Source organism: Pyrus communis, chromosome 10, assembly GCF_041283825.1.
Source record: "Pyrus communis isolate YQ-2024b chromosome 10, ASM4128382v1, whole genome shotgun sequence".
Classification (NCBI taxonomy): domain Eukaryota; kingdom Viridiplantae; phylum Streptophyta; class Magnoliopsida; order Rosales; family Rosaceae; genus Pyrus; species Pyrus communis.
Window position 1 is genome coordinate 3,600,140 of NC_142574.1, and position 21,780 is coordinate 3,621,919.

The window sequence follows — 21,780 nt, forward strand, 5'->3', positions numbered from 1 at the left end:
AGTGGGATCCCCCCTTAGAGGCTAAGGTTTGCTTTTTTCTTTTCAGGACTATTTCATCCTCCATAATTTTATGTTTAAGGAGATATTTTTTTTTATAATTTTTATGGACAAATAGCATAAAAGTAGTTTAGAGGCTAATTAATTAGAACGGGTACCAACTTAATCCAAATAAAAGTGCATGTCTAGCAGCTAAGCATAAAGTGGTTGTTACATTGTGTGGCTTAACCAAAATACCATTTAGCTGGTATTTGAATTCTAGGTTGTAGGGGGAATTCGAAATGGATTTTTCATCCCCATTAGACCCTCACTTATTTCTAAGATTCTAAGATTGTCCTTCACATTAACCCAACACCACCAACCGCTACGCAATTTAATACGAAATTCAACAATAATAATAACATTAATATAAATAAATTTAAATTTTTTTTTTAGTGTATTTAATATTTGGTGAAATTAGGTATTTAACTTTTATTCTATAAAATTTTACCAAAAAAATTAGTATATATAATAATTTATTGCAAATAAGGACATTTTAGTAAGCATGTTAATTTTTATTTCGATTCAAGTGAACTAGTAAATAGTTTATAACAAGAAGGGCCTAAGGGTTTGTTGCCATTAGTCAAAATACAGCATTGTATAATTCCACTTCAATCCTTTTGATTTGGGATAATGTAACACATCGCATTAACAGATCGGTGGTCATGGCTTTTTAGCTATGTACCAATTCCTTTCTAATTGCAGAAGGTTTTAATAAACAACATCAATATGAATCAAATTCTGACTCATTTACATTCCAACTTTTTATCAATTCAATTCCTCCCATCTTAATTACAAATTAGTAAACGAGTTAATGTAGATTATCATTTGTAATAAAATAAAACTTACTATCTATAAAAGTCAAACCAAGACCTTTAATTTATAACTATTTGGGATATGAATGCAAAACTTAAGGGTAATTTATTTTTAAATACATCAATATTATTTTTACATTAAAATTTGAGCTAAATCACTCCATAATAACATGGTACTGAACACATAATCTACGAAATTCAAATTTAAAAAAGTTTACTTACAAGTAGCGAGAAATATCATTGCACTGTAACTGCAATTTAAGTTTATTGTTTTCTTCTAATAATAAGAAATACATACTAGGTAAAGGTATGGAGTATTCTTTGTAATAAAACTTGAAAAAAAGAAAGAAATAATATTTTTGGGAATGCTAACAACCTTCTTGTTTGGACCTTCTCGTTCTATTTTTTTGACATTCCTTCTCTTCTTGCAATGTGAAATGATAATATGAACGGTCTATTATTTAGATCACTATTTCAAAATCATCTCAAAAAAAAAAAAGAAAAAAAAGCTAAGTCCAAAATCATTTTGTCATTTGCCAAGTATACAATAAATCGACGAACCATATTTTTCACTTAAATACTAAAATTTTGTCAACGTTAATCGAATGGTTAAACAATTTTTAAGTTCCGATAATGAAGCAACAATGCCAAATGGTAAAGAGAGTCGAGAAGATAAAATTTGAAAATTCAAGTGAGAAGGTTGCTAGCATCCCATTATATTTTTTTAGAACAAACTTTTGCACCAAAAATCCTCTATGATCTATCTCATTTATTGATACATTAAACCCGTTTAACAATGTTAACTCTTAAACTGATCTCCTCAACTAAAACAAATTAAAAACTAAAAAGAAATTAAATAAAAAAAATTCGTCTCAATCAAGTAGATAAATCCTAACGAGCCGATAGAATATTTGAACTCAATATTTTTACAGCTAGTAAGGCAGTGTTGCATGGACCCCACTTGTGGAAATAGCTTCGTTGTAAGGAAAATTCAATTCAATTCAATTCCTTCCTTTTCTTTTATTTATCCAATTAATTCATTCCTTGACAATGCCCCCTTTTTCCCTCTCCAAATCTTACGCCTCTTGTCTCTCTGCTCTGCTCCGCGTCTGATAGACTCTCTCTGTGGACTCTCACCAACAACAGCAACAACTTCTTCACTCCCTTCTAATATTCCTTGCTTTCTCCATAAACTTTCGATCTCTGCTTTTCAAGTACACGCCAAATAGTTTTATACTCTGGGATCATATGGAGGTCGCACCAGACATCCATCTTTGTTCCTGCGGATTTCTTTAACAGTAAGTAATCAATTTCTTCTTCTTTTTTCTTTTCTTTTCTTTTTCTTGTTTAATTCTTTGAGTGCTGAAAATGGTAGGTTTTTTTTTTAATATTAAGTTATTTCTTTAGTTTGTTTGTGTAAATTGTAATCTTGGTCCAGTTGTCGAATTTCTTCATGATTTTAATTTTCGAAACTTGAGATTTTGATTGATGATTTTATTTGGTGGATCACTTTCTTCACCTCAAATTCTTTGTTGGGTTTTTCTCTGAATTTGCATATCGATTTTTGAATCAGTTTTCATATTATTTGTTGATATTCTGATCTCTTGGTAAAGCTGGTATTCGTTCAAGAATTGGGTATTTTTCTTCACTTTGGATCTTTTATTTGAGTTTTTTTACAGAAAAAATCCGATTTTTCGGTTTAAGGTGTAAATGTTTAGGAAGATTTGTGCGTTTTCCGTTTGAATATTCAATTTTTTTTGGTACCATGTGGTTATTTGGTGACCAAATTTCAATTGAATTGGTTAGCTTGCTATTTGACATTGTACAGTAAACCATGGACTTTCATGTCATTTGCACTCGTTCTTCAACCTTCTTCTCCTTTTTTTTTTTTTTTTTTTTTGACTGGGTGAAGTATGTATGTGCTTCACGTTGTTTTGTTGTAGTATGATCTGATTATGGATTGATTCGTGTTGATCCCCGTAACTAGAATTCGTGTTTAGAAATATTAGATAACCATAAAGGAATCCCGGTTTCTTAATTTTTTAATGGTCAATCTTCAAAGTGTATAGACTGTTAAACGTAGATTTTCAACAAGCGAAGATACGATTGGTAACTGTTTATCCGGTTTTTCCTTGTACTATTGTTGAATTTTTTCCTTTGTTTGAACCAAATAGGTGACTAATTACCGGTCTGTTTTGGGTTTTCCTTTGAAATTGGGTGTGCAGCAGTATGTGTCACTACTGTGGTGCAGAATTGACACAGTCCACGGAAAAGAAGAAAAAACAGGAGAATTCGAAATTATTTCCATTAGCTAAAGGAGGCCCCAGTAAGTATTGCAAATTTTGTGCAGAGAAACAGGAGCGAGAATCTATCAAGCAGGGTAATACGGTTTTATATACAATGCCAATGATCAGTCCAGCAACTTCCTTGTCAAGCAGTGACAGTTGTGTCTCTAACTGCAGTAAGTGTCCAATTTTGTTTCTTTTATATGATACATTTTGGCCTTCTTAAAATACAAAAGTTTAGCCTATGATGGTGTGTTTGATAATTTCTTTTAACTTCTGTTCTATTAGGTGAGTTTTCTGTTGATGTGAGCTCATGCTATAAGTATGTACCCTCCTTTTAAAATTTGTTTCCGGTTACAGTAATCTTTCCTAAGTACTTTGCATGACCAATATACTACTTTAATTTATTTTAGGGGTATTCAAGAGGAAAACACGACAGGCAGTTCTCAAGAGGATCTCTTTTGTCGGTCTAATGGGAGGTTACAAAACTCAAGTTTTGAACATCCAGTAAATGGATTTGATAGATCAGAAAAACAGATGGAAAACAACCTGAGCGAAAGTAGTTGTGGCAGTGATGTGTATACAGTAAGAGATGTTGAGATTATACAGACAAGTGATGACCATGAAGCAAAAGCTAATGTCAATGCAAGCACTAGTTCACATAGTGATGGAGCTGAGAAGTCAAATTCTTTAGAAGATGATACAAATGCTGAGATATGGGAACCCCCTGAACCTGATGATCCGGAGGATGACATGGAGGATAGTGTTGCTTTCAATGATGATGATGATGATGAGGAATGTGGTGATGGCATGAAATGGGGTACATCGAGTTCTTTGAGTCATTCTGGAGATGAAGGAAGTGGAAGTTATACGTTTAAAGAGGAAAAACAAAGAGCAATGGAAGCAGTGATTAATGGAAAGTTTAAAGCCTTGATCAGTCAGCTACTTAAATCTGTGGGTGTTGCATCTTTGGGGGAGGGTGGTGAAAGTTGGGTGGACATTATTGCTTCTTTGTCATGGGAAGCTGCTTCATTTTTGAAACCTGATGCTGTTGTTGGTAAAGCAATGGATCCAGATGGCTACGTGAAAGTAAAATGCATTGCAACTGGTGTTCGCACCCAAAGGTGACAGTAATAAACAACTGGTTTTCTTTTACGTTTTAGTTTTAGTTTGTTAATTATCTTCATCTTTTATTAAGTTCAGGTATTTATCTTTTTATTGATTGAAAGAATCATGGCTGCATGTTTCGGATTTGTTTCTTTAGAAAATTGCTTTTGCAAAATTTTCGAATTGCAACCTGGGCTTCTTCTTTCTTTTCTCAAAGTTATGTGAGGCTGAAGAGTCAGCTATTTCGATTTCATCAACAACTTATAATGTTTCAAAAGAAACTTATTTCTCCTTCAATACAAAAAAAACATATCAGCTTCTTCCTCCTTTCCATTACAGATTTCCCGAAAAAGATATTTAAATTTTTGTCTTCTAACTCACTAGATGCATTTTTTAATAAGGGAAAGGGAATGCTTGCCTGGTTGGCTGCTTAGAAACACCACCCAAAATTTCTTTTGTTTCATTATATCAGTTTTTAAGACTTGTGAGATGCAATTCAACAGTGTAATAATTACTTTACTGGTAATTCTAGTTAGCATATTTTGAGAATACTTTTGTCATCTGATAGATGAAAACCTGAATCAGTGTATGCCATTGCAGTCAACTAGTAAAAGGTTTGGTCTTCAAAAAGCATGCTGCACACAAGCATATGTCGACCAAGTACAAGAATCCAAGGTTGTTGCTAATCAAGGGAGTACTTGGTCAGTCTTCAAGTGGATTGTCATCCTTCGATTCAATGGAACAGGTAATAGGATAATAATATCAGTCATTATTTCAGGGAAGTAAACAAATACGTGTTCTCATATTTTATTGCTAACAGGAAAGAGATTATCTGAAGTTTGTCATCGAAATGTTAGAATTGTGCCATCCAAATGTGGTTTTAGTGGAAAAAACTGTTTCTCGTGATATTCAAGAGGCTATTCTTGGGAATGGAATTACACTGATCTTTGACATGAAGCTCCATCGCCTAGAGAGAGTTGCTCGTTGTACAGGGTCACCAATTTTGTCATCAGATACAATGACGAGCAAAAATCTAAAACAGTGCGACTCTTTTCACATTGAAAAGTTTATAGAGGAGCATGCTGGAGGTGGAGGAAAGGTCCCAAGTAAAACATTAATGTTTATTGAGGGCTGTCCTACACGCCTGGGCTGTACGGTTAGTCAATAATCCACCCCATCTTACTCTGATATCTGCATGATCTATACAAATACACACATATTCCAGTGCTAAATACCTTAATGACTCTCCAGAGTCCTTTTGATTATGAATTTTTCGTATAATATATTGATACTTACATGTTGCATTGGTCTTTCTGTAACATTTACGTTCAAATAGCTTCAGCTTAACTTAAATAATTGCATCTTATTTTTTCACACTTCTTAAAATAGTGCCATACAGAGAACTACTGCTCAAAGGAGCTGCTGTATTACCAGAAAACATTTACTCACAGTCAATATGCCTTCCCTTAATCTACAATTTTCAGAGCCCTATTACTTTTTTTATTCAGTCAATATGCCTTCTTTCGCCATCATTTTTATTGAGTCATAACTTTAAATCTGAACTGCCTAGTTCAGACCACTCTTTTTTCATTGGACTTCTTGAACATTCTTTTTTGATCTGACACAAGCAATCATATGATAAGTATTTTGTCAAATTCGATAAGAGAATGAAAACTTTTGTAGGCTGCTTAGCATCTTGTATGAATAACTGTGCTTGAATTGACCCTACAGATTTTGCTGAAAGGAGCACGGAGTGATGAATTGAAGAAGGTCAAGTGTGTTGTGCAGTGTGCAGTTATTCTGGCGTATCATTTAATGCTCGAGACTGCTTTCCTTGTTGACCAGAGAGCAATGTTCTCTACACTTCCATTTGCTGACGTAGCAACGGATTTGTCCACTGATAAAAAAACCCTTAATTTAGGATCAATTAACTCATGTGTCCGTCAGAATACAGAGACTAGTGCTGAAACTGGGTCTGATACAGTTGATATTCCCATTTCCAATGGATTTCATGAAGGATGTTCCCACAGTTCTACCTTGGAAGTCGAAGGCCGTTCCACATTTGATGAACCATACAATCCTGCTGTACTTTCTGGCTTGTCGTCCATTTCAGCATCTTTAAGGAAAGTTATAGGGGAGAATTTTCCCCTAGCATCTTCTTCTTATCAGTCTCTTTCTTCATACTTTGGATTCAGTGGAAGAGAACTGAATGACCCAATCACAAGATCTGTTTCTGTTTGTACAACTCCTGAGGAAACAGAGCATTGTGATGTTGAAGATAAAGGTAGTGTTGATGAAGAGAGATTACTTAATGGGAAAAATCAGACTTCATTTACATGCACAGAAGCTTCTCTTGAGGTGAAAGAAGATCATGGAAATAGTGAAGATCAAATGAAAAGTAAGAACCAAATCAGTGCTGTGTTGGATTCTCAGAGTATTTTGGTTTTGATGTCTAGCCAGAATGCATTAAGAGGCACTGTTTGTGAGCAGAGCCGTTTTTCTCATATCATGTTCTACAAGAATTTCGATGTTCCCATTGGAAAGTTTCTTCAAGATAATTTACTCAATCAGGTTGCACATATCTCTAACTTGAGGCATTTTATTGTCATTTACTTGTTGCATACTATATTGTAAATGGTTAAGTCCAATACTGTCATTATGCATGTGTTAGGATCTGGGGACACACATTTTGACACACGTTTTTGTGGCTCCCATTCCGTAACTTTTTTCAAGGATCCAAACCGTCTATATTTCAATTCATGATTCATAGTTCATCCTTGCAAAAATTTAGACAAATCCAAAACCATTAAGACATTCATTTGTGGTGAAGACAATGGACGAATACAGTTCTACAGAGAAACACTAAATTTAATCCAATGATCATATGGTTTTGGATTTGGATGATTTTGAGTAGTCGTGATCTTTGAGGTAACACATAAAAGATAACGGTTGGATCGTTGAAATACATTACAGAGTGGGCCCAGCAAAACGTGGTTCAAAAAGGTGTCTTCGGATCCTAACCCATTATGTATATATATTTTCTGGAATGTTTCAGTGTTATTCTGCTGAAGGTTGCTACTTTGAGTTTTATTAAATACTGTACCTAATGTTCGGTCATTGAAGTACTGACTTTCAGTTTCTTTAAATTTAAGGATTTGATTTTTTTCAAACTTAAAAACAATGAGTTTTTTGAAGATGGAACTGATGAAACTCATATCCTGCAGCAAAGCCAGTGCACATCATGTGGTGGACTTCCAGAAGCTCACTTCTACTATTATGCACATCGTAACAAGCAGCTTACTATTCGAGTTAAACGGCTCCCTGGAGAAGTGCATTTGCCTGGTGGAGCAGAAGGGAAACTTTGGATGTGGAGTCGATGTGGTAAATGTAAATCTAGGAATGGAATCTCAAAGTGCTCAAAAAGAGTATTGATTTCCACTTCTGCACGTGGTCTATCATTTGGAAATTTCCTGGAGCTCAATTTCTCGAACCCATCTTTGTCTAATTTATTTTCTAGCTGCGGCCATTCTTTGCAGGAGGACTTTCTCTACTTCTTTGGGTATAAATCTGTTCCCTCTCATCTAGTGGTACTTTCAGCTTATATCAGGGTTTACTTACTTAAAGTGCAATTTCAAACCTTCTAGTTTATGAAAGGATTTCCATTCAAATACGTGGGGAAATCTACTTAGGATTATGCATTATGGGAGGTGGGATTTGGCACTTATCTGGGGCATGTGAAGACATTCCCTAGGTTCAAAAGCATTTTGATGCTGTGCGATATTCTGTTTTTATGGTTATTTTAAATTTTAGAATAAAAATAGTGGGAAAAAATTATACATTATTTTGGATTGGATCTATTAGTATATTTTGGTGTATCTGCTTTTATATTGAGTCTGCAAGCAGCAACTGTGCACTTATTTTGTTTGTCCTTATTGTCATTTTGGACGATCTGCAGATTAGGCCCTATGGTTGCCTTGTTCAAGTATTCCCCTGTTACGACTTATACTGTTTCTGTGCCTCCTCTGAAGCTTCCATTCAGCAGTTCAATTAGACAAGACTGGCTTGTGAAAGAAACTCAGAACGTATATTTCTTTTCTTATTTTGCTTGCTTCTTCGATTTCTGATGATTCATTAATATGACATTTGCCTATGGCAGAAACATTAGCCTTCTCTTACCTACCCTTTTCCTATTTCGTTGCACTGGATGTGACCTTTTTGTTTCAATCCAGGTGTACATGAAATTGATTTACTTGTTCACAGAGGTTGCCAACTCTTTAGAAAAGATGAGATCTCAATTTGATGGGTTGGCTTTGAAACTTCAAGGCTCATTTAAAGAATTCTCTGACATTGAAGAGATGCTAAAGCAAGAAAAATCTGAGTTAGAGGTCAACTTTCTCCATACATATTTTTGTCTTGTAAATTTTGTGGCATGTATTGCAGAAAGGATTGCTTGGTAGTCTTTGTTTGAATGTGAATGCGTTTGTTAGAATTTGTTGCTGATGCTGCCCATACTTCTGTAATGGCTATTGTGATCTGTGAAAAAGGTTGTATTGTTCGAGTGTTCTATAGTATTTCCATGATAATTGCCTAATTTGATTGTGTTTGGACAAATCTTCTCAGTTTTTTGTAGTTTGAGATTCTTGTATAGATTTGTTTTCCTTTCCAAATATTTTTTTACTTTTCAGATGCAGTGAATTCATTTTGTTATCTGTTTTGAACTGAACTTCTAAGATTTTCTTTTTAAACATATAAGAATGCTGGTATGAAGGATGGGAGCTTAGTCTGCCTAGAAGTATTTAGTTCATGAACTTACTTTCCAAATGCTTCTATTTGTCTAGCTTGGCATTCTTCTCCTAGACTTCTATTTTTTCTTTCCATGTCCTTTTTACTTTTCACTTTACAGTCATGGATTTGTTTGTTCTCTGTAGGAAATTCATTTGTAGCAAATTTGCTTTTATCCTTCTCACCTAATCCTTATTACAAAAACAGGTAGTGCTCAAGAATGCTGTTACCAGGACGGAGAACTCGGACCAGGTTGCCTACAAACTACTTAGCTTGAACAGAGTACTTTGGGAACTGCTCCTTGAAGCATGTATTTGGGAACGGCGCATGCAGTCATTACTGTCACCAGATCCTACGATGATCCATTCTAGAGAATCTGTGAAGGCAGAGCCAGAAAAAGTTGATTCAGGTATTGGTACCAGTTTAGAAGTCAAATTGGATACAGCTGCAGAAGCTGATGGATCTCCAATAAAAGACATTCCAGTTGAAGGTCCTGTTCAAGAATCTAATGGAGCTGATCCAGTTAATGTGTCTGATTCGGCTGAGGGTTTCAAAACACCGAATGTGGATGGTTCAAGCCCAAAACGGTTGGCCAGGGAGGGGTCCAATTTGAGGAATGGCTCCAGCTATCATTGTGAGACTGATCAGCTAGCAGAAAATGTGGATGGTGCTCTTGCCGATTCAGATCTATCAATGAAAGGCACTTATCACCGTTCACTGTCATTCAACTTGGAAGGTTCACATGACTGGTTTTGGGCACCATTCTCCGAAATTCGTCAAGTTGGCATGAGAGATCTACACAGAGTGTTCTTTCAGAAGTTTGAATCAATTAGTAGCTATACTGCAGAGAACTTACCCACAGCGTATCAGCTAATCATGGAAGAAGGGCAAATGCTGCACATTCCTCTTGGAACTGATAAACATGTTGTGTCAGACTATGAAGGAGAACTGTCTAGTATGATTGCTTGTGCACTAGCTTTATTGAAAGATCTACCTTTACAAACAGAGGTTCATGCTGACGATAGCAAGGGAGAGAGTGGAGTTGCTGTGAGAACATTTGAGAATTTGCAGAGTCTGACTCGACTTCCCACTAATACTTCCCTGCATTGGTCTTCAAATGGTTCGTTACATTTAGATTCTGTCCATAATATGGCAAGCATTTTTTCAGATGAGTCACGCTTCTCCAGTTTTGATGGGTTGAATTTGTTGGATTCTCTGGTTCCGCCTGGAACTGTTAACCCAGTAGTCCCTCTAGGAGTTTCAAAATCATTTGGCAAGGATAAATATACTGTGATATGTCCATATGCCAATCAATTTCGTGATCTCCGCAATCGATGCTGCCAATCTGAAGTTGATTACATTGCTTCCCTTAGCCGTTGCAGAAACTGGGATGCTAAAGGTGGGAAGAGCAAATCCTTTTTTGCCAAAACACTTGATGACAGGTTAATTATTAAAGAAATCAAGAAGACAGAATTTGAGTCGTTTATGAAGTTTTCCAACGAGTATTTCAAGCACGTAAAGCTTTCATTTGACAATGGGAATCAAACATGCCTTGCAAAAGTTCTTGGGATTTATCAGGTTTGTAGCATTTGATTTTTTTTCCATCGGTGGGTTGTTTCTTTCTCTGTACTAAATTTTTTCCTTGTAGGTGATTGTGAGACAGACAAAAAGTGGGAAAGAAATGAGGCATGATCTGATGGTCATGGAGAATCTTACCTTTGGTCGGAACATCACTCGCCAGTATGATCTTAAAGGTGCTCTACATGCTCGATTCAATTCTGCTAGTGGTGGTTTGGGAGATGTCCTTTTGGATCAGAACTTTGTCAATGACATGAAGTCATCTCCATTGTATGTTAGTAACAAAGCAAAGCGTATATTGCAGCGGGCTGTGTGGAATGACACAACTTTCCTCAATGTGAGTTGTACATATTTCCCTCCATTTGTTTGTAGTTCCGGATCTTCTGAAATTCCTTTAATGACGGCAGAGGATATTAATGGTCCTACGCTATCTAGAAGGGGTATCTGCCGTTCTATGATAATTTCTTTTTAATTCTATATTGTCAATTGTCTTCCACCTGGTTTATTGTCCATTGGTTGGAATTATATTCTAATTCTATTACAAACTCCGCAAACTATCTATAAACTGATATGGTTTTGTTCTTAAATTTTCAGTCAATCAATGTTATGGATTATTCATTGCTTGTGGGAGTAGATACTGAACGTCAGGAGCTTGTATGTGGCATTATTGATTATCTTAGGCAGTATACATGGGACAAGCAACTAGAGACATGGGTGAAGTCTTCACTTGTGCCGAAAAATGTCTTGCCGACTGTCATCTCGCCAATAGAGTACAAGAGGAGATTCAGAAGGTTCATGTCTAAGCATTTCTTGAGCGTCCCTGATGATTGGTGCTCACCAGAATCCTCTGACCCCTGTCACCAATGTGATGTTGGAAATGATGATTCTTCTCATTCAAAATCCCAAGTGAAAGGCGGGTTCAACAGTTCTTCAGCCTAAGCCTTCTTTTTATCCGGTATCATCATTTTTCCTTTTCCATCTACGGATATCAATGCTGCTCCCTTTGACAGCTTTAAGTACTGTAAATAGTTCGTTCAGTTCTGCCCTGTTATTGTGCGATTTTTAGCAAATTTCTGGGGATAGTTTCGGACCTATTGGTCACGATGTGCAGCTAGAAAGAAGTATAATTTTTTTTGTAAAGCCTATTAAGGAAGTATAGAGTTACTGTGGTGGAAAAGCCGTGATTAATTTGGAATCAGTGAAACGTCGTAGCCATTATTGTTGTTGATGACATTGTTTCTGGTACATCTGTAAATGTTACTCATCGATTCAGTGTCGGAAGTGCACAAAATACAAGCTAGTGAAAAATCTTATACAATTTGTTGCTCTGGCTCAAGTTTTGTTTTTGTTTTTGCGTGTTCTTTTGCTATCGGTTTTTCTTCGGTTCTGCTTGAAGCTCATTTGGTCAAAATTCTGCATTTGGTCTGTGAAGTAGGATTGTATGTGGGTTTGTTTTGGTCTTTACATAGGGAGTTGATGGCTTATTTGTGGACTCACTAATCTACTCAGTCTACGAACATCCCAAGAATTTTTGCTGGAATCGCTTTTGATGAGAGGCAAGCCAATTTTTTATTTATTGACAAGAATTCAAGTGCTTTTTGAAAAAGCAATTGGAAGTGCATGGAGGTGCTTGTTTAAGAAAATAAAAATTTGAAAGTGCTTTTACAACCCATAAACAGTGTCAACTTTTTCCAACATAGTAACCAAAAGCGTTTTCCGCTATTGTAATTGCCTGGCTTTTTTCGACGTGCTTTTAAAATAATTAAAAGCACTTTCATATCACCCAAAGTGGTTATGGTAATGTTTGGCATAAAACTTTAAAAGTGCTTATGAGTTGAAAAAGGCAATTGAAGTGTTTTGTGGAAGAAGCATCTGTTGTGTGTTTCCTTAATAAAGCAAAGCACTTGAATTTTTCTTAAAAATTTCGATGTACTCCAAATAAAAGCTCTTTTATTGGAAGTGCTTCCGAGCATAAGTGCTTTTTAAAGAAGCAACGGACCTGTCATCAACGAAGAAAACCTCCCAACAAGAAATTCAATACTTAACATAGAATTGCTTGTCCCCCTCACTTGAGCAAAGAATCCTCCCTTTCTGCAGGGCAGTTGTTTATAAACTCCTTTCCATCTAAATTGCCTCCTTGAGAAACGATGGAGAACTACCCCATCAACCAATACCTCATTGAAAGCACTGAAGAACACGATGACGACCCAAATAACGAATCCAATTTCATGTCTGCTATGAACGCAATACTAAGTGGCACTGCACGTCTCAACGTTCTCCTGCCCACGGCCCCCGTTCTTTCCTTCACCATTTTCACTCCTCTCTTCACCAACGACGGCGTATGCACCCCTCTCAACCGCTGGCTGACGGGTCTCTTTATCGCTCTTTCAGCAGCATCATGCATCTTCTTTACACTCACCGATAGCTTCAAAACAGTGACTGGCAGGTTATACTATGGAGTGGCCACATTTCAGGGGATACAGACTTTCAAAGGCAGCCGGAAAAAGCCACACGTGCCCTCCGATTATAGGTTGAGATGGGCGGATCTCTTCCATGCCTCGCTTTCAGTAGTCGCGTTCCTAGCGTTTGCAGCTTCGCATTATGATGTTGTGGGTTGTTATTATCCGGCGATGCCTCGGAGGGTGACCAACATTCTTCCTCTTGTGGTAGGGTTCGTAGTTAGTGTTTTGTTTGTGTTGTTTCCTTCTAAGAGAAGGGGAATTGGGTATCCTTTCTTGCTGCAGAGAGAGGCTTTTTACTCTAGATGTTGATAAACTTTATAAATTTGTAACCAATTTACGGTTTTCACAAAGAATGAAAAGAAAAAGTTGTGACAAAAGCTATTGCACAACAAGAGATACATTTACGTATAAGGCTGTAAAAGTTAAGTACAGTGGCAACGGCGTGGAACTGAAACGCCGGGTGGTTTTCTCCTTTCACGAACGATTGATTCCTTAATCATTGGCAACTTTTGATGTATCTTCTTCCACACGTGGTTCACTGCACCGTCGGGAGGAATTGGCCCGATGCCACCAGGATGACCATTGTCATACTCAAACATGGGCTGAAACTGAGCCATTTTCCGACGAAATCTATCCCTCTGCTCTCTACTAAAGGTCCTAAGATGGCTCAAAAGCCAGTTCGGTTTCAATGCATCATCAACTGCCACGAAAACTGAAAACTCTGAATAATCTACCATCCCTTCGAAAGGAAGTTCTATGTTGTCGCTGACAATAACGGGTATACAAAGACTTTGAATCGCATCAAACAGCCGACATGAAGTGGGAGTGTCCCCAGCTGGGTGCAAGCAAAACTCTGAAGTTCTCATCCCTTTTATAGACTGCTCCCTCCCAGTGGCGTTAGGGAAGCCTTCTTCCATGATAACATCTGGCTCGTTAACCACCAAGTCCCACAATTTTTCTCGAACTAAGCCCCCCTGTTATCAGAGAACCCAGTTATGTTACAAACATAATTACACAACATAGACAAGTTAGCTTTATACCATCCTAGATTAGGTCACAAACATAGTATCCTATATCATATAAAGCATTTATAATGATTGTTAAACTTTACGACAACCCCTGCGATTAATGACACGAGATGTACACGACGCATTAGGACATATAAAGAGTGTGTCAGGTGGAACTTCAAGAGTTTGCCAAATAACTATATAAACAAACTACTTTAAGACTAAATGCAGTTTAAACACTGTCAGTTCAACGATGAAATTGGAGAAGAAAGTGCAATCTACAAAGTGATGAGTTACAAGCAGTCAAAACAGAAAGGCACTGAAAATCACATCATGTGTCAGATACAACAGGAGAAGTAAAGATTCAAATCTTGCATACTGACCCGGTGCCTATGTTTAGCTCCCTTGAAATAAAGTAGAGTAGGACGCTTCTTGTTTTCTATCAGTTGCAATCGAGGAAGTAGATGGGTGTAGGGCACAATGACATCTTTGAGTAGTGACACTTGTGTGTGCTGAATCACATCTGATGAGTTGCCATTTAATGACTTGGATTCAAGTCTGTACCACCCTCCAAAATCTACAACGAGAAGAACCGCCGGGGCTATCTCTGCACGAACGTGCCACATTGCCACCGGGTCTGCCAAAAATGCTTCAAGTTTTAACACAACCTACAAACCCAGAGCTAAATCAAAAGCTGCTACAGCATATACTACATTTACATTGCTCTCTAACATTTTACCGGTGCTCCGAGTTACCTCCAACTGATCAAATGGTATCCAAGAAAATAAGAAAACCTCTTCGAAAATCACAATGGCTTAATAAAAGGACCAAACTTTCCAAATTCCAAGGATCAAATGGAGAATGCAGACAGATTCATTGAAAATACTAGAACACATTTAAATCTACAGACCCACATAAATAATCACAGAATCACATCAAAACCAACACCTAATCGTCAAATCCAGTGAACAATCCCAGAAATTACTTGATTCCCATTAGCACAAATCGAACTTAACACCGCAATTAAATCCCAACAAAAAATTTAATTAAAAAACTAACATACCAGTAAGCACAAACACATGGTCTCTTCCACCTGACCTTTTCCAAGCCTCAGTGTTCTTCACAAAGTCCACCACTTGCCTCTGCCTCTCATAGTCCTCATTCCCAGCCTTCTTCCTAAACACCCCTCTAGCCGTAGCCAGCTGCAATTCGGCGCTCAAGGTCGCGAAAAAGGGCACGAAAACAACGTCGGCTTCGGCGGCATCGAAAACCCGGCTGGCAAATGACCCAGTTCTGTGCTCCTGAGGGGTCATCAGGTCCCCCAAAATCCAGTACTCGGCGCTGTACTGTTTGATCAATGGATTCTCGGGATAGGGTGGAAATTCAAGGTTTTTGGGCAAATGGGTGTCTGGGATTTGGTGGTCAACGTCGGTGTGGAGGCGGGAATCGGGCCCGGAGGCCCAGTATTTTTCGAGGAGGCCATAGTTGAGGGATCTGGGGAGGTCTGCTACGTAGACTTTGAGGGAATTTTGGGGAGAGAAAGGCGCGTTCTGGGAAATGAAAGAAGAGCAAGAAGGAGGAGGAGAGGAAGAAGGTGAAGGATTGGAGAGGAAGAAGAGAGAAAGAGAGAGAGCGCAGAGGAGAGTGAATGCGAAGAAGAGAGTGGGAACAGAGCATACGGATGAAGAAGCTGTCGTTGTGGGGGTGCTCTTCACTGCCATGCCTCTTGCTTTCCTTCTCGGTCGCACTGCAATTGCAATTGTATATGGGAGACCCGGAACCCCCAGACAAACCCAACCCAAACAAACCCACCCCCCCCCAAACGGTACAATTGGTATTGGTAATTTAATCTTTTATTTGAAGTGGGGCTAGCTGATGGTTTCGCGCAGCCCACTTTCAAACGTCAATAATTTAATCTTGGTCATTATTGGTTGATCATCAACGTCAATAATCGAATCTAGAATTAATTTTCTTAGTAGTGTTAGTGACTCTCAAACAAACTTAACTCAAAAGACAATCAATTTTTTTAATAGAGCGATACAGTTAGTGGGTTAATTAGTTAGTTATTAGAGTAATGCTAAGCATATTTTTATACCACATTTCTATACCATCTTAGGTGACATCTGTTATGGATAACCATATCATTTGAAAAATTTACAAAACTCAAGGAAAGAAAGGAGAAAGACTTCTCGGATACCACAATCATGATTTAATTAATTAGTTTTTCTTAATTATTAGTTTATTAAATAATGAACTAAATTTAAAAATCTGATTAATTCAAATGACGTGGTTGTTCACATCAAATACCACATAAAATGGTATGACAATATGGTACAAAAACATGATATGAATATCAGTACTCTAGTTATTAAGGTTAGGAGAAATCGATGAAAACCAAACCCGTACTTAGATGTCTAGGTATGATCAATCAATTAAATTCACTTTAAAATACTATTACTTTTAGGATGATTACTAGGTGTAATCCACTCTCTTAGTTACTTTTTATTTATTTATTATTTATTCAACAATATAATATTTTACTAGAAGATGGGAGATGATTGAGCTATACTGCATAATGAATCAGTCACTAATTAGATATCAAACTTAATAAAAGTATAATATGTCTTTATTATCCATATGAGTCAAATATCAAACCTCTCGTTACAAATAAAGATAAATAACAATAGATATGACACGAGTACTAGCTTGTATTCTTATAATTACCTTGAATTATACTATTATCACTCATTTACTTTATTTCTTTACCCACATTTTAAATAAATATGAGAATGATTTAAACATATAATGGTTTGAGGAAATAGAATATGTGGGTGGAAAATAACAAACACTTTTTACTTTTAAGCAAATACGATTGAAACTGGATGTGTTTTTTTATAATGTTGCTACGAACAATTTTATATGATAATACTACACTTATTACATATTTATCATCTCTTTCGTTGAGATATAACCCACTAACACATATGAGTTTCATTTTTATTAGAAAAATGATACAAATAATAATATAAATACATAATAAAAGTAGCGTTTTTTTATCTTATATCTTGTATTATTTTTCTAAAATTCGGTGAATAATAGGTATAACCGTATAAGCGCGTTATTGGGCATGTCCTTGGAGGCACAGCCCCATACAAATACAGCCCATAATTTGCATGATCTGGAGGAACCGAGGAAGGACTATTATATCAATATTATCCTGCTCCTCCGAAGCTTCCTTATGAAATTAGCTGTTGGACTATAAACACTGCCGCCGTTGGAATGCACTACTGTCCGGGCACGTGCGTGTATCACGTAGTTTAAGACCTGTTTGATAACAATTTTGTTTGTAATTTGTGGTTTTAAATTTTTAGAGAGGGAAACAGAAGGAGAGGAATGTTGTAGAAGAAATGCACAACGAAATGATAAAAACGAACGATTTTAGAGGTGGGTGCGTGCTGAGCTGGGTCTAAATTTTTATGGATCTTGATTCGATCTTTTTTTAATATAATCGAGCTTATGTATTTATTAGAGGAATTAGCTCATTTGGATCCGTTTGATACGGTCCGATTTCTATAGGTCAAACGGATCATTTTCCAATTTTGTGTCACATAACAAAACAATAATATTAAACAATCTCTATGTGGTTCTTTCACGATTGTTGTTTTACTTATTTTCAGGGTTAGAGGGACATAAAATCATGGATCATGCGCTTCATGTGGACCACAAAGAAACTGATAAGTGTTAAAGACAATCCTTAACAGTTTAGATCAGGTTACCCACACATAAAAAATATGAACTCGGTTTGTACTCATTTTTACACAAGCCGGATCCCACTTGGACCTTTTAAAAATTAAAAGTAAGAACCAAATGGTTTTACATCGAGCTGAATACTACGGTCCGAATCCACAGGTTTAAAAACCTGTTTGCCCACCCCTGATTTTCAGTTGCTTTCACTTTCAATATTTTGTTTTCGTTCTCTCCCATTGCCCTTCATCATCACTCCTTTTCCCCAAAACCTCTTGAGACATGTTTTCATAGTGTGGAATGGGAAGGATTCTTCCGTATAACGAGGAATTCATCCTTGATAAAAGGCAAAAGATCTATAGTGCTGCGGAGTATCAGATAATCCAGACACATTTTAACCTGTGGATCTTAGTTTTTGAGACCAGCAGCATGTCCGAACTGTTGGTACTTGCATTCTTCCAGGTTTCTTTTGGAAGTCGAAAACACATCATTTGTTAGTATGTTTGATAATGGTTTCATAATTAAATGGTTTTCAATACGACTGAACTGCAAAAGGACTACGAAAAGGGTCAAATTATAAACAAACGCAATGATTTTCTGGGATGGTTACAAATGCACAAACTCTCCCAGGGGGAAAAGTGAGTTCAATGTAGCCATAACTAACAAAAATAGACTGCATTATTGGCTCCCACAACTATACCATGGTAAGAGCCTTCTACTCTCCAGTCAAACTGAAAAATTCTAACGCCCCATCACAGCCTCGTCAAAGTTCCAGTCTCTCACGATATCCCTTCTCACAGCCCGGCTTCGCACTAGCCTTGGGGTACCTGGTATGGAACCACCATTTGAAAGAGTTGGTTGCGGGGTTACTTTGGATGATGCAATGTTGGAATGTGTTGGCAGCGGAAGAGATGGCCTCCGTGTTAAGCAGTTGGCAATAGCAGAACATCTTCCATCGTTTTCTGTGCTTGATACACAGCAACTCCTAAACGAGTGTGATGGACTTTCTGCGCTGCACACAAGGCATGCCAAGCTCATACTTGGACTTGCAAGCTGACACCGACTGCAGAGTTAAAATCTGCAATTTACATCAAAGATAGAACTATAAAGTTATCATATTCTAGATGATAGATTAATGAATGGCACACCACTTAAAGAGAAGAATATAGATGGAAGCAAAAACGAAGAACGGAAAGGTGGAAATTGTTTTTTCAATTATAAGACTTTTAGTAGTCATTGAGAACAAGTAAATTCTGTATCCAAGTAATGCAACAGACCAGGTAATCGAAGCAAAAGAAACTGGGGACTGCACATTATGCCAATGTTGTATAAGAGATCAAAGCGGTATTCTCGACTTTTGAAGAGTGAGTATTGTTCTCATGTTGTAATAATTATGATAAGAAAACACAACCACAAAGTACCGAATAAGCAATGTAGAACAGAGTGTGAAAAACTGAGCACTGATTCAGCACAATGCTTCTTCTTTATGTGTGTGAGCACTCATGACAAAATTAAGAACTGTTTCTCTGAAGGTTTGGTCAAGTACATTTGTATGATCAGTCGGTAACTAAAAATAAATAATCCATAATGTTGTCAGACCTCAGCTAAGGGTTAATCAAGGACTTGGAATATTATTATTAAATGGAGTACATAACCAGTTCTTATCATTGGTAGTAGTGCTTTTTGATACAACGATGTTTGAGGTAAGCCACACAAAGGGACAAGGTATTGAACTCAACGTTTGTAGCAATGCTAACTGCTGAGCAAGAGGTTATCACCTTTGCTTAAAAGGTTGGAAACTTGGAAGTAAACAAAAAATACACCCAAACACTTGGATTTTGAAAATAACCTGGTCAAGTTCCAAACACGCGCATTCGTAGGTGAAAATTTTAAATGTCACATGAAGGAACTCGATTAATAGTATCAGACAACTGTGAGATTAAGATGCAGGATGACACAAGGTTGGTATCGCCTATGATTGCCATGAGCTTGAGATGATAGAAACTTCTAGTCATAAGGTATTCTTAAGGAAACTGATATATGATGATCCATATATTCCTTTTTGGTCTGGGGTGTAGTAAATAGGGTGTGTTTTGTGTTTGAGTGATCTTTGGAGGGCCGATATCAATACCCTGAAACGAAATGTGACACTGCCAGAAGTAGGATCTTCAAATGGATGTGTCTGGAGACAGGGAAACAATTTGAATGATCATACAGAAAAAAAATTAAAATAGCACCAATTGAACATAAAATGAGAGAGAACTTATCACGGTGGTTTTGACATGCTTAACAAAGATCAATAAGTGCCCCAATAGATGCATCAAAGTGACTTAACCAATAGTTTGGTGCCAGGGAAAGAGGAAAATCAAAATAATATGGTTAAAAGTAATTAAGAAAGATATGATAATGCGACTCTCACAAAATTATGAGTAAGGATATGATGGAATGGAGCACTAGAATTCATAGCCATTATTTATGCTGGTTGTGTTCTAGTGTTTCATCCCCCTCCTTGGCGCAAAATACAGCACAATGGCGTTCTAGGATTCATACAGCCAACCCCACTTAGTGGGATAAGGCTTGGTTGTTGTTGTTGTGTTGTAGTGTTTCAATTTATGTCCAATATTTCTTAACGCGTATTCATAACTAGTTTGAGATTTTTGTATAGCTCTAAGGATGTCTAACTCCCACCAAATAATTATATAGTCAAATTCTTCTATTCATTTTTTAATCCATTACGAAATTTGTACACCTAAAACATTACAAAGGTTTCTCACCTTGAAAGAAGGCTTCATTCACTTATACCCTTACGCCTTCGGATAGCTTCTAACCTCAAATAGCCGATTCTACAGGCACAGTAAGACACCTTCTGAATACTAAGTACATTAGACTTCTACTTCCTACACTCGAAAATTGAATGCAGATAGGATTCTAATCAAATGAAGAAAATGAAAAATGAAAAACAGCTCCAAATTAAACACTGCATTTGAACCCAACCCCACAATCCTCCTGGCACCAAAAAATTTGTTACCCCCAGATCTTGTTGGGAAAAAAACCCTTCAAAGAACAACCAAAGAAACCCACCACAGGCAATTGAACAAAATGGATTCTAAGAAAGTAGGGAGTTAGAGCAATTCAATTGATAAACACCCAGAACACAGTAAACCAAAAACGAAATTACACAACCAATACAGAAAAATATCAACACATGCAAATAAGAAAAAACGATTCTGCAAGATCTAATAAAAAACATAAATTGAAGTAAAAGACAGGATCTGAGATCTGAGAGACATACATACCTTCTGTGTTCTGAGTTTGATGTGCAATGCTAAGGGCAGTGGTGGCTGGTGGCGTTGATTCTTTCTGCGAGAGAGTGAGACAGATCGTGTGAGAGTGGAGACTATGTTGTATTTATGCGCGGTAATTGGTAAAGGGAAGATAGAGGATCATAACATTCTACAATTCTGGGAAATTTCGTGACTTCTTTGGGGATGGTCAGCCTAGTGGTGTCATTGTCCCACCCCAAATATCTCCAAGACAGTTGGGCTTGTAGTGAATTATGTACAACTGTCACTTAGTTTTTATTTATAAGTGAGAGGTTTTAAGTTCGATTATTATAAAAAAAAAAATTAAACCACAGTGCTAGCCTAGTGTAAGGCTTAACTCATTTTCCCCATTCCCTTTGTAAATAATATTGTTTGTTCAAAAATAAAAAGAAAAAAAAAAACTTTGAATACTATAAACGAGACTAGCTAGGGTATGTACATATACCCAATATATCCCATTTGATTTGGGTTTTATGATTAATGTTTTTTAAAATTAGCATAACTTCTCATTTTGATCATGAAATTAAAAATCAATCAGTCTTATCCTGGAAATTGGTTTACTTAACTTGTTTGGACCTGTTGTAGACATGCAAATCGAATTTCCACTTGCTTTTGCACTCGTTCAACCCATATCCTCTAGG

At 36.9% G+C, this 21,780-nt stretch overlaps 4 protein-coding genes across 10 annotated transcripts; 2 read left to right on the forward strand and 2 right to left on the reverse strand.

Moving 5' to 3' along the window:
* The first annotated feature begins 1,881 nt into the window (after positions 1 to 1,881).
* On the forward strand, positions 1,882 to 11,921 carry LOC137729403 (putative 1-phosphatidylinositol-3-phosphate 5-kinase FAB1D). 7 transcript variants are annotated; one of them, XM_068468347.2, is made up of 13 exons: positions 1,882 to 2,149; positions 3,077 to 3,312; positions 3,425 to 3,458; positions 3,550 to 4,260; positions 4,844 to 4,988; positions 5,064 to 5,399; positions 5,975 to 6,814; positions 7,468 to 7,802; positions 8,199 to 8,325; positions 8,473 to 8,628; positions 9,233 to 10,603; positions 10,674 to 10,940; positions 11,198 to 11,921. In XM_068468347.2, the coding sequence occupies exons 2-13, from the start codon at positions 3,081 to 3,083 to the stop codon at positions 11,540 to 11,542; spliced, it is 4,899 nt and encodes a 1,632-aa protein (XP_068324448.2). In that variant the 5' UTR covers positions 1,882 to 2,149; positions 3,077 to 3,080; the 3' UTR covers positions 11,543 to 11,921. The 7 variants fall into 7 exon arrangements, with proteins under 7 accessions (XP_068324448.2, XP_068324449.2, XP_088533785.1 ...); XM_068468348.2 differs by having other exon boundaries at positions 1,898 to 2,149; positions 3,080 to 3,312; XM_088677659.1 differs by having other exon boundaries at positions 1,904 to 2,149; positions 4,829 to 4,988.
* A 707-nt stretch (positions 11,922 to 12,628) lies between these two features.
* LOC137727673 (protein DMP2-like) lies at positions 12,629 to 15,800 on the forward strand. Its single transcript, XM_088677665.1, has one exon. It carries the CDS (start codon positions 12,751 to 12,753, stop codon positions 13,372 to 13,374), a length of 624 nt encoding a protein of 207 aa, XP_088533791.1. The 5' UTR covers positions 12,629 to 12,750; the 3' UTR covers positions 13,375 to 15,800.
* On the reverse strand, positions 13,356 to 15,888 carry LOC137729535 (putative arabinosyltransferase ARAD1). Its single transcript, XM_068468509.2, has 3 exons — positions 15,136 to 15,888; positions 14,456 to 14,709; positions 13,356 to 14,039 (listed from the first exon to the last, which is right to left on the reverse strand). The coding sequence occupies exons 1-3, from the start codon at positions 15,791 to 15,793 to the stop codon at positions 13,488 to 13,490; spliced, it is 1,464 nt and encodes a 487-aa protein (XP_068324610.1). The 5' UTR covers positions 15,794 to 15,888; the 3' UTR covers positions 13,356 to 13,487.
* Positions 15,889 to 18,374: 2,486 nt separating this feature from the next.
* On the reverse strand, positions 18,375 to 21,251 carry LOC137729884 (uncharacterized). Its single transcript, XM_068468935.2, has 2 exons — positions 21,113 to 21,251; positions 18,375 to 18,894 (listed from the first exon to the last, which is right to left on the reverse strand). Exon 2 carries the CDS (start codon positions 18,852 to 18,854, stop codon positions 18,558 to 18,560), a length of 297 nt encoding a protein of 98 aa, XP_068325036.2. The 5' UTR covers positions 18,855 to 18,894; positions 21,113 to 21,251; the 3' UTR covers positions 18,375 to 18,557.
* Between the last annotated feature and the right edge of the window lie 529 nt (positions 21,252 to 21,780).

Bases quoted from the DNA above. Each gene is read 5' to 3' on its own strand.
- LOC137729403 (XM_088677659.1), top strand. From the start codon at position 3,081: ATGTGTCACTACTGTGGTGCAGAATTGACACAGTCCACGGAAAAGAAG. The intron at 6,815-7,467 runs GTTGCACATATC...CATATCCTGCAG, and splicing joins AAGATAATTTACTCAATCAG to CAAAGCCAGTGCACATCATG. The intron at 8,629-9,232 runs GTCAACTTTCTC...TTACAAAAACAG, and splicing joins AAGAAAAATCTGAGTTAGAG to GTAGTGCTCAAGAATGCTGT.
- LOC137727673 (XM_088677665.1), top strand. From the start codon at position 12,751: ATGGAGAACTACCCCATCAACCAATACCTCATTGAAAGCACTGAAGAA.
- LOC137729535 (XM_068468509.2), bottom strand. From the start codon at position 15,793: ATGGCAGTGAAGAGCACCCCCACAACGACAGCTTCTTCATCCGTATGC. The intron at 14,710-15,135 runs GTATGTTAGTTT...CATTTTTGGCAG, and splicing joins CCATGTGTTTGTGCTTACTG to ACCCGGTGGCAATGTGGCAC. The intron at 14,040-14,455 runs GTCAGTATGCAA...CTCTGATAACAG, and splicing joins GAGCTAAACATAGGCACCGG to GGGGGCTTAGTTCGAGAAAA.
- LOC137729884 (XM_068468935.2), bottom strand. From the start codon at position 18,854: ATGAGCTTGGCATGCCTTGTGTGCAGCGCAGAAAGTCCATCACACTCG.